The sequence below is a fragment of the Lissotriton vulgaris genome, chromosome 12, assembly GCF_964263255.1.
Source record: "Lissotriton vulgaris chromosome 12, aLisVul1.2, whole genome shotgun sequence".
Lineage (NCBI taxonomy): Eukaryota > Metazoa > Chordata > Amphibia > Caudata > Salamandridae > Lissotriton > Lissotriton vulgaris.
In genome coordinates, this window is record NC_141700.1 from 238,829,268 (window position 1) to 238,841,643 (window position 12,376).

The 12,376-nt window shown below is 48.2% G+C and overlaps 1 protein-coding gene across 4 annotated transcripts in view; it reads left to right on the plus strand.

Annotated features, from left to right (window-relative positions):
* The window catches only part of RSPRY1 (ring finger and SPRY domain containing 1), a 300,486-nt gene that overhangs the window by 151,116 nt on the left and 136,994 nt on the right, over positions 1-12,376 (plus strand). For all 4 annotated transcript variants that reach the window (XM_086947733.1, XM_086947736.1, XM_086947734.1 and 1 more), the window contains exon 7: positions 1,152-1,218. In XM_086947733.1, the coding sequence (XP_086803859.1) occupies positions 1,152-1,218 (67 nt within the window). The remainder of the gene's footprint in view (positions 1-1,151; positions 1,219-12,376) is intronic.

Consider the following 12,376-nt stretch of genomic DNA (forward strand, 5'->3'; position numbering starts at 1 on the left):
GTGTCCATCTTGTCACAGTCACATTGTTTATCATGGGGATTGGTGTTTGCAGTCCTAGAAAGAAAAGTAAAGTGAGAGGCGTTTTTAAGTGAATTATGAGTCAATCTTCTTGAAGTACAGGGAGTGTGGAAAGAAAGGCTAAAGGATGTTGTTTTTTTAAACACAATGTAAACGTAAACATCTGTAAATGAACTATATGCACTCAGCAGTTAGTAAAGCAAAAATTAAGCACATTTGTTTGTAATTCTGGAGTGTGATGGAAACAGATTTTAATGGGATCAGAACAAAACGAGACACGTTATTTGGTATTGCACAAATGATAAATATTCACAGGGACCCCATTTCCAGACATTATTGTGTGCGTGCGCTATAATGTTTACTCAGAAAAACTGTCTGTGAAAGGTTAGTGGCCATTTTAACAGCAAATGTGCAGTCTGTAAATGACAATGTGCTACCACACCTTGCTTTAGTCGCATAAAAAAAAAAAAAAATGTGCCCCGCTTCATGTACATTAAAGATAGGTGCGTTACGAAACTGTGTTCTAAGAAGTGGGTTGTGGTTCTAAAAGGTTTAGGAAGCACTGCTCTAGGGACTAAATACACACGAATAACAGATCCAAAAGTGTACCATGCAGTGTCATTATCCCATCATCTGCAATGCTAAATGATACCGTTTCTGCAGCACGTCAAACCCGGTAAACAATGTTTAATTTTCATTAATTAGTAAGGAAAATGCATAAAATGAATACCCGAGTGACTCTCGAGACAAGGCTGCTTGCAAAGGTACCGTCGGTGTTCTGCCCTTCTGGGATCTGAGTTTGTAACTCCATCTAGCCTGAGTCTAGGAATCTCAGGGCTGTTATCCTGTCTCCAACCCTGACCCTGTTTTTCAGCTAGTCTGTTGCTGCTGTATGTTTCTTTCACATGTTTGCGGGGGAGTATGTGGAATCCTGGTTCTGTGTAGCTCTCATGTGTTTCACATTTCTCTTTTTCGCTGGTTGGATAGGGCTATATATATATATATATATATATGTGCAAGGACAGAGCAGGATGTAGATATAGTCATACACACACACATACCATATGTAGTTCGGATTGCATGTATGTAGCCATGTACATCTGGTTTAAAATCCGCTTTTTGTTTTCTTTTAGAACTTTCAGTCCCATCCGACCGTTATGCTTTTTGCACTAATTGCACTGGAAAAGTTTGCACAGACAAGTAAGTATCTAGAGTAACTGAAATTGAATGTTCCCATATATGTGTTTAAATGTTTGATATGCTGGACTCATTTTTCTTGGCTTATGATGTCCTATCATGTTTTCATGGTTAAACTCCCTTCACCAGCCCTTTTCTTTGACAACGAAAAAGGAAGTTGAGCGGAAATGTCATGGTGTTCTGCTTTCAGGATTGTCCGGCATCCATTTGGTTTTAATGCATACATGCCAAGGGCAGATATGGCTCAAACTTGATTGGGGAATAATATGACCCACTGACATGACCAATGAGTATTGAAGTTGGTTTATAGTTGTCTGCAATTTTGCTGAAGAAATTTAGTAAATGGCATACACTGTAAAATCAGGTAAGATGTAATTAAATATGTGGGCACAGGGTATTGTACATTATGCACATTAAAGTAAGGGTTTATGAAATATTTTCCACTATGAAGGTTGCAAAAAGAAACAAACTGGCGTTTTAGTCTTAGAAAATACCTTTATTGTAGGGGATCAAAATGCTTTGTAAATAACAAAATGCGCATACCACTTTTTTTAGTGGGCTCAGAAACTAGACCATGCAAGAACCAGGAGACTGCCGGGTTGGCATGCAGTAGGGCTTGGGCCTGTGCAACCAATTTTCTAAAACATTTAAAACATTTTAAAATCTCAGTTCTTTCACACTGTGAGCAGTTTGCAGGCAGTTTAGTATCATCTTTTACCTTTTTAATTCGACCTAATGAGTACTTTTGCAGAAAGAGTTCAAGGTAAGGTTACAGATCGGAGCAGGTGCATGGTTGAGATTTAAATAGAAGTTTACTTAGGCAAAATAGTCTGTTTTAAATTACCATACATTCTGCACTTAAACAGTATTAAAGTAAAGCAATGCAACATCTCAAGAACGCAAATTAACTATACAATTCATAGCCAGGTGGTGTTACAGAGTAGTATATATTTTTTTATAAATAAACTCTTCATAACACACAGATAAGCATACCTTTAAGGTACTAGTTGTTGGTGTCCCTCTGGCATCACAGACGGCAAGTTATGTTTCCACCATGATGGGACTACGCTCAGCTAACCTAAGTGATGGGATAGCTCTCCCATGTCTGACAATTCTATCAACCATACTGGAAACTTAGGGCTTACTTCTGTGGCCTGTCTAGCCACCAGAGGCAACAATTGCAGCCCGTTCAGCAAAAACGTTTAGCCTTTTTGAGGATCAAGGGACAAGCCGTTGGTGGCGGAAGAAGGGGAGCCAGCAAGCCTAGTTCTCTTTTACCCCTGCCTCTCTGTTCCCCCTTCAGGAGGCCTCCTCGGTCAGTAGGGTGCAGAATACGCTCTTACTTGCCCATCTGGCATTCAGTTACCTCCGACAAGTGGGGTCCTGAAGGTTGTCTTCCATGTTTATGACCTTTCCTTTCTGTCACTTAGAGTGCGGCAGATCATACCTTCTTCCTTGCCAAAAAGTTTCAGTCTTTGCCCTCCGAGAGGATATTTGAGAGCTCCTGAGAAAGTTTAGTGTGTTTCTCCTGTTGCTTCTTTGTACCCAAGAACAACTGGGCAGGGGATAGAAGAAGGGGGGGGGGGGCTGATTTTGCATCTTTGATTCTAGAACACTTTCATTCGGAAGGCCAAGTTCAAGATGTTCAATTTAGCCCAGGTTCTTTCCACCTGAGATCGGATGTATTGTTGTCCTTGTACTTGCAGAACATGTGCTTTCAAGGACCCATACTGCAGTCCAACAGGCTTTTATCAAAGGGCCAAAGTCCTACCTTCAGCCAATGCAGAGAATTCACTTTAATAGGGACAGTTCTGTACACATTGATGTTTAAAGTGTTTCTGTCCCTGCAGAGTCTGGAACATTCAGGATATGATCTCTGTTTTGGGCTTGATCCTGTGTTCCACCCCGGATGGTTCTGGCGTTGGTCTCATGGCCTTGTGTGTTGTGCTGGTGCTTCAGGCTCATAGGCATGTCAGAACCCCATTCGGAGGGCCACAGGGCAATCTGGGGTTACTGGGCCTTACCGTGGGGATTGAGACCTTTTACTCCTTATGTCCCGGAGCTACCTACTGTGGGTCCTAAAGAGCTGGACCAAGTACCCCTTCTGTATGTGACTCTTGGTAGTAAAGTGGTCGAGCAGTACACAAATCAATTGGGGGTAGTGGTACACAGGGAGGGCAGGGTGCACACGGGCTAACAGCTCCACATGGGTGTAGCTAACTACACAAAGGGAAATAAGACATTCTTAAACAACCACACCGTCCCCCTGAGGTCAGGGCTTTAGTGTTTCTTTAGGGTTCCCCGGGTCCCATACCCTCCTCCTAGCAATAATTCCCCATTTACTACAGTGCGCATCCAGGGTAAGCTCCACTTGAAGTCCGAGATTCCACTCAAACTCTTATTTTGAAGTCAACCATGTTCCAGCGCCATGGTGCTTATTAGCAAGCAAGTTCCTCTGGCCCAAAATCAGTCTTAGTTGAACCTGCAGGTTCGGAGTGTTCAGAGTTCCTGGCACACCCCATCTGCGGGCGCCTGAGCGACCGCAGTTGCATCAGGTGACTTTGCTGCACGTTGCCCAGAGGGTCTGTACTCTGTGAGCACAGAGTTCCTCACACATGGTTGCACCACTGAAGGTTTTTTGCGGGTCCTCCTATCAGGGTAAGTTTCTGATCTGTCCCACGGTGGAGGGTGAGAGGGATGATGGGACGATCCTGAAGCGGGTCCCTCTCGTTGACGATGCCCAGGTGCTATCACAGTGGCCTCACTTCCCCGTTGAGGGTGTGTCGATCAGGTTGCACCTCTTGTTACTCTTGAATACCTCGCCTGGCATACGTGGTGACTGTATCCTCCCTGCAGCCTGCCTCTGGCCTGTTCGGCACACCAAAGCCCTCTGCATATGGGGTTGCAGCTCACCACTGCACAACAGCTCCCTCAGCTCGACAATCTCCTTGCAGCAGGGACGTGGCTCAGGACTGTAAATGGGGTGTGGCTCAATCGGTGAAGCTAGGTACACAGCTCCGTTCACAGGCCCTCTGGCATACAAGGTTAGCTGACTTCGCCCTGCACGCGGGCAGCAGCCCAATCAACGCAGCAGCTGTCTCCTCACACCTCCCCAAGGGAGTCTACCCGATAGGGCTCTCCACTAGACCTCGCTTCCTCCAACTCTTTCCGCTTCATTTCAGTGCAGGCAGGCACTGGTGCTCCAGGTTTCAAAGTAAATGACCATGGATTCCCTGGGCGATGCCACCTCACCTAGTTGGGAAACTACCAGGCCTTAGCCTCCAGTCCTGGTCACAGAGAGAAGTCTTGCTGTGCTTCCTGTCCTCGCACAGCCCGTCTACCTGCTTGGTAGATGACAATATTTGAGGTCTCAAGCTCCCCTGCTTATAGTCCATTTCCAGACACTAAATGCGGTTTAAATTCATATTTTTTTTCAGGTTTATTTTCTGGGGCTGTTCTTTTTATTTTAAAGTGCCCACTTATTTGCCCTCTCCCTCTTGAAAGCAGTCTCACAGCAAGAGCGACTCCAAAGCTGATAGCTCCAGGCAATGGGAGTACTAAAGTTCGCACTTGTATGCCTGCCACAGTTTTATGTGTATCAAAATGTTAGCCCAAGGCCTCAGTCCTACCCTTTATGATTCTCTTCTTATCTGAGATGTGCCCAAGCTCCTTCCTTTTGACCTCTCACTGAATCAAAGAGCTTCCTTTGAAGTGGGCTGCAGAGCCTGGCGCTCCCTTCCTCCAGCGTGTCCCACCCAGCTTACAGGAATGGAGCAATGCACAAATCTGTCGGAGGGAATTCCTCTACATCCTTCCCTCATGTTTCAGCATACAGGCCTGGGTCTCCCAAAATGGAACCCATGGTCTTTCATGCATTGTCCCAGTCACAGGCACACATACACACCCAGTGCATGTATAACTAACACACAGCACACCCCCTTCAATTTCCCAACCATCCGAGCGAGCTCCCCCCGTAGGGGAGTTGCCTGGGAACATGAAGGCATCAATAACCTTGGATCCCTATTCCAGATTAATATAAGTGACCTGGGTTTTACACATTTATCAGTTATCAAAAGTTCTGAATACAGCCTTGAATAAGCCCATGGCTTGCATGCCTTTTAAGGGCGAAACATGTTTGCTAATTCTGAAGACATCCCCTTTAGTTAAATCCTTTTTCTGCATACAGGAGAAAGTAAAAACAAAGCATTCTATGTGAAAGCAACTTGAATAGGATATATTTCTTTGCGGTTCCACTTTAATATATTCAAATTTCTACTGTGTTTAATTCACTTAAAGGAACTTTATGTATCTTTGAGAGGATTCACTCAATACTGTTGACATTTGAAACTATAAGACTGTGTTGTTTGCCTAACCCTGGCATATTTTCCTCCTCCCCTGAATTCAAGTATTTTTACTGGGGTCTTATTCGCCGGGCCATGAGTGTGTTGGGCCTGTAAACTAAACTCAAAATGATTCATGTATTGTACCGTGAAAAACAGTGTCCGGCTGCGTAGGTGACGGCCGTGGGGGTGAACCAGAGCCAAAATCCTCTATAGCTGCATAGGACAGCTCCACCGGGCATCGGCCAAGGGTACTCTGGCTCCGCGGTAAGTACAAATAGTTATTGGTTTCTGCCCATGGGGCATCGTCATCCAACACCGCATTCAGGCCTCAGGGTTGCCTGTTTGGCCACCATGCTTGCTCTGCCAAATCAAGGCCCGCTAGGTCTAACGCCACCTTATCAATTTTGTTTTTGAGTGAGGTCCCTGTCCTGCTACATTGTGGCGCTCAGTTTTTCAACTGCGGCCAGCACCGCGTCCAGTTTATGCGACATGAGGTCCGTGGATGATTCGCCATGCATCTTATCAGATTGGGCGTGTGGTGGAGGGGGCGGGCTTGTCTATCCTCCAGCACTAGATCTGAGGCGGCCCATGTGAGACCGGTATCAGAAGGTGGCACAGGGATGATGGTCATTTAGTACATATAGGACCACCAATATGTTTTGTGCCCAATTATCAATACCCGAGGCTCTGTGGTTTTGGAGATCTTAATATTGGGCCACAGGAGGGACTGCAAGTGTAGCCCCAGCGAGTTCACAAGCAACTGTTTGGTGGTCTAGCTGTTTTAAGCCAGGTGACTAGGCGTTCACTGCCAATGCGCACCGTTGCCCCTATGCTCTGACTGTGGGGGTATGCAGCTGGGTTGTAGTATCGCACTTGCTCAGGGGTGCATTGACTGTTCGAGGCATGTGGGCTGCTGAATTCATATCTGTGCATAGTCCGCCACCTAGTGTTGGGTCCGGATGATTGCACATTGTTGTCCTGGAAGAGTCTTCGAAGTATCACGAGATAGGTGGCTCCTCCCCTGGACTACAGTGCGCATGGGCATCGCCTCCATCCCCAGATTGTTTTTTTCCGCCATTGGGTTCGGATGTGTTTCGGTTCCCTCTTTCGGAACCGATAGTTGTTCTACTTTATACTCGAGACCAAAAGGTCTTTAGGCTGGGCGTCGGTATAGTTGCGTACGGTTTTCTTTCTGACTCTCAGCTCCGATCTCTTACTGCCCTTCCACGTGCTTTCGACGCGGACGGGCCTACACTACACCCTTTGCTATGGAGCGGACTCCGTTCAAAAAGTGTCCGCTGTGTCACTCTAAATATTCGCACCTCGACGTGCACACTGTGTGCAATACCTGCTTGTCGCCGGATCACCGCGAGGACACCTGTATGGCGTGTTCGAAATTCCGAAGCAATAAGACTTTAAAGATCCGCCGGGCCAATCGGCTCCAGGCTCAGTTGTCTGCTTCGGCACCCCCACCAGATGACATTTTCCAGGAATCTGTCGAGGGAGAAGACGACGTGCGAGGGTCGGACTCTGGGCCCGCGTCCGAGGAGGAGACCTACGACGCGGGTGAGGAGGACTATAACGAAGTCTCCGACGAGGTAGGGGACGACGACCAGGCTTGTGCCACGATGGGAGATAGCTCGGAGGAGGAGCATCTCCATACAGACTCAGGGGTTATTCCCCTTCATGCGGCCCAGGTCGAGGGATCGCCTTCGGGCCTTACCCAAGATCTAACTATGAGTCCTACGTCCCCGCCTACGGGCCCGGTCACGGACATTTCTAAGCCATCACTTATGTTGAAGAAAACGAAAGTGAAGCCAACGGGTCACGCACCCTCGGATGCGAAACCGAAACTGAAAGTGGCGCTGGTGAAGAAGGTTCTGGAGGCGTCAACTTCCAAGAAAACCAAAATGGCCGACTTGAAGAGCCACGCCAAAATGGCCGACCCGAAGCCCTCTGGGTCGGCGCCGAAGGCGAAGGCCCCCGACGCGGCTGCGTCGGCGCCGAAGGGGGTCATGGACCCGAAGACGGTTCCGAGGAAACGTCAGGCCTACGACGCGCCTAGACATGGGGCGTCGGGGCCGAAGAAGAAGTCTACCGGTGATCAGGCTCTCGAAGATGAGGGGTCGCTCGAGCCGGTTCAGCCCTCGGCAGCCTTTACGAATAAAGTGGGGGACTCCTTACAGCGGATCCGGAAGTCCACTGAGATTCCTGCTCAGGACACCGTAGCGCCTACGCTCACGCCTAAGCCTACTAAAGAGCAAACGCCCATTCGTTTTACCCTTCCACCCAAGTCGGCGCCGAAGGCCTTCGCGCCGAAACAGGGCGGGCACGCAAAGGAGGTATTGACGCCGAAAGCTGCCTTGGTGGTGTCGAAGCTTCGGCTCCAACCGCTTGCGGTGGAGGAACGTCGTGAGGTGATCATCGACGCCAACACCGGAAAATTGTCGCTCCTCAAACGAAAGATTACGTCGGAGCCGGCCTTGGAACCTTTTAAGATTCCGCTCAAGAACAAGAAGTACTCTGCGGACTCTTCGGCTCTGATGGAACCTGTGTCCCCACAGGCCTTGGAACACTCGCCGACGCATTCCCCCGCGCCTGATGCGGACGAGGAAGATGCCGAGTACACCTATCCTGCGTACTCGGATCCGGAAGAGGAGCATATGCCCTGGGCCGCAGGAGGCGACGTCGAGGACCCGCAGTCGGGTCAGGACACTCAACTTTTCGCCGCCAAGACGTCCCCGACAGAGGACTCGGCGGCCTTCAATGCCTTAATAGAGAGAGCTGCGGCGAACCATGACGTCGAACTGCACTCGGACCCCGTGGATGCGGACTTCTTAGTCGACACCTTCTCGGTAGCCGAAAAGCAAGTCAAGACACTACCGATGCTTAAAGGGGTGCTGAAACATGCACAGGAGGTTTTCAAGGAGCCCACCCGGGCGCGGGTGGTCAACCCTCGCATCGACAGGAAATATAAAGCGGCGCCCACGGATCCCACGTATATTAAGGGGCACTTGCCATTGGACTCCCTGGTGGTTTCCAACGCTCGGAAGAGGGCGAATTCGCAGACTACTGGTGACGCTCCTCCCCCAGACAAAGAGTCCAAGATCTTTGAGGCATCAGGCAAACGCATTGCTGCACAGGCAGCTAACATCTGGAGGATCTCTAACACCCAAGCCCTGCTTGCACGTTATGATAGGGCCCATTATGACACATTAGAGGCCATTCTGCAACACTTGCCTGACCAATACAAGGAGGCGGGAGAGATGCTCATTCAGGAGGGTAAACTCATTACAAATGCATCCATCAAATGTGCCCTAGATGTGGCAGACACTGCCTCCAGGGCTATCAATACAAGTGTGTTACTTAGACGCCATGCCTGGCTTCGAATCTCGGGGTTCAAACCCGACATCCAAACCACGATATTGAGTCAAACAGTGAATCCTGACCATCTGTTTGGCCCTGAGGTGGATGCCTCCCTAGAAAAGATGAAGAAAGATACCGAAACTGCCAAATCTATGGGGGCTTTACAAAGTCAGCAGTTTCGGGGTGGTTTCTTTCGCCGCTCCAATTCAAGAGGCACCTCAAGGGGACAGGCATCCCAGTCCACACAATACTACAAGGGTACCACCCAGCCCTCGTATAACAACAACAAGGGCAGGGGTGGCTACAGAGGCAATAATATCAAAGGCAGGGGACGTGGAAACAATGGCTCCAGGTCCACCACCACCAACAAGCAGTGACGTCTTGTCACTGCCCCCCGATCACACGACACCTGTCGGGGGGAGACTCCAGCAGTTCCTGCCGGCGTGGAGGTCCATCACCACGGACAGGTGGGTGAGGTCTCTTATCCAGTACGGGTACTGTCTAGAACTTACGTCCATTCCACCGGACATACCGCCAAGAAGCCGTGCTATGTCCGGCGAGCACTTGACCTTGTTGCAGCAAGAAGTTCTAGTCATGCTGCAAAAAGGGGCGATAGAGCTCGTTCCATTGCAAGAGCGGGGAACAGGGGTTTACTCCCTTTATTTTTTGATCCCCAAAAAGGACGGATCACTCAGACCGATCCTGGACCTCAGGCCCCTGAACTGGTACATCAACTCGGAGCACTTCCATATGCTCACATTGCAGCAGGTGCTTCCCCTGCTTCAACAGGGGGACTTTCTGGCTACGCTGGATCTGAAGGATGCCTATTTTCATATTCCCCTGCATCCTTCCCACCGAAAGTATCTCAGATTCACGATCTTAGACCAGCATTACCAGTTCAGAGTCCTGCCGTTCGGGGTCACCACGGCACCAAGAGTATTTACGAAATGCCTAGCGACTGTGGTGGCGCATCTCCGTCGCCAGCACGTCCACGTCTTTCCATACCTGGACGACTGGCTCATTCAAGCAAAGACGGAACAGCAGTGCGTAGACCACGTGTCACGCACCATTCACCTCCTGCACAATCTGGGATTCTCTCTGAACTACCCAAAGTCCCATCTCCAGCCCGCCCACGTGCGACAGTATCTGGGCGCGACAATCAACACTCTGGCAGCCACTGCGCAGCCGAATTCAGTGAGAATCGCCAGTATCCAGGCGCTGATCCAACGATTCAGACCCTGTAATGGCTGGATTTTCTGTTTAGATGGGATCAGCCCCCAGGGGCCCCTGTGACCCAGCCAAAACGTACTCACCTTCCCTCCTCAGATCGTATCCACAATGAATAGATATACAGATATATATATATATATATATATATATATAGGTCGCACCTAAGGATGGGGAATGACAATATATGTATGTACGGATTTTCTACAATATCTTATTCACATCAGTTGGTCTCGCGGCCACCCCGACCCAGACCGTTCTACCCTAGGGCAGATCTGACACACAATCCGGTGTGTCTACACATGGGCCTGCAGAACCCAATGCTCCCTTTTCCAAACTGTTCGCAATCCTGCGAAACTACACACTAGTTCAACCTCCTAGTGTTCTCACTTATTCAAGCCACAATCCAGTGGGTATACACACTGGTAATCCCCCCCAGTGCTCTCATTAACGCCGCATATCAACGACGACCACATTCCTATGAACAGTTATCAGGATAATATCTCAGTTACCTACTCGGAATAAAACTACAATAATAACTTTGAATATAGTTCCAGATTGAATAGTGTACTCCCTGCTCTTGGCATCAAAGGTCCACTCACTCCCTCTTTATTCGATCACCATTTACCTGATCGGGATTTCTCATCCGTTCACCTAAACAGCTTTCGACTAGGAATGCAGTTTACCGAGATTGAACATGAACACCAGATACACAGTAATTCTATATGAATTAGGGTATTTATTAACAATAGACACAAATCACATTACTATGCAACATGAATCCTGCAAGAAAAAGGTAAAGATTAGAGTGCACATTCTATTAAAGTTAGACAGAGGTCACCTTATTAGTGGGAAGTCTGGACTCGGCAGTCATCTAGGTTCCCTTCTCGTCTCTGTATCCTGGCTCGCCTTGCAGTCACCCTCAGCCGTCACAAGTACACGTCTGCACCGCTAGGCTCAACCTCGTCTGCTTCCCCTCAGGACACCGGAACCTTGCTGATTATTAGCTACCGTCTCTCTCTCTCTCTGTATCAGTGCGCTCCGCGCTACTTCTCGTTCAGTCTTTCTCAGAGAGTTTCGGTCTTAAATCTTTCTCCGACTTCAAAGATGGCGACTTGTCCACCATGAAAATGAGTAATGGCAGAAATGCTAACGGCTAGATGCTGCCTACGGACTAACTGACAAACTGACTAACACCTTCGCTAATATAAAAGCCCGTTCCTTCATGGAAATTCACGGCCAGTAACCTGCCGCCCACCAAATTCTTGTACCTCCCCGTACCAAGGACACTTTCCCAGCCGGCCGGCCTGAAGTTGTGTCTTCGGAGTGGAGAAAAATACATTCCTTCGATAAGGGTCAGCCTGAACCGGTTCTCTCCAAGCGAACAACAGCTTGAAACTAAAACATTACACTTCACCTAGAAAGCCTTCTCGAGCTACCAGGCAGAAAGCAAAATGGAGTCTGTCTCGTTTAAGGCCTACGGAGCCCACAATATGCATAGCTCCATGGAAAATAGCCTAGCATGTTAGCAAATGAGCAAATCATGCCTAATACTTATATATTTATCCCCTAACTTAAATTCATAAGCCTTACTCTAAGGAAAATGGTACGAAAATGCCCTAATATATGTAAGACAGGGTCCCTGTCTGTCGGCCTAATCCCTATGCTATGGGGGTGATAGGCTGGAGTCACTCTCCATCATTCTCCTTCTCCAAAGAGCTAGCAAAAAGGCAGCCATAACATTACACCCCTTGACTCCAGTCTATTAACCACAAACTAAATGGAACCAACATCGGTAGAAGAATAATATGAAACAAAACTAACTGATCTACGACCCTTGCTAAGTCTAAAAAATTGCAGCAGGGAAGGGATGCACTGAATAAAGCAGCAAATAGCTATTAGGACACAAATAGCGACAATAATCCCCCCTAAAATCTGTCGTAGGGAATGCATGTCAGGGAGCCAATTAAAAAGCCAGTCAAAGAAACCCTGATCAATATGTTCTCTAATTTCTGCAGTCAAGTCATGGAGTTTGTCAATGTGGGATTGGATAGCTTTAGAATGGTCAGACAAATTAAAACAGCACAGACCTTCAAAATCAGAACATTCATGTCCATGTTTTAGCAAAAGATAATCAATAGCAGCGCGATTCTGTAAAATAGCTCTACGTTCGCCCTGGGCGTCTAATAACAGATCAGATAAAACAGTAGAGGTTTGGTTGATGG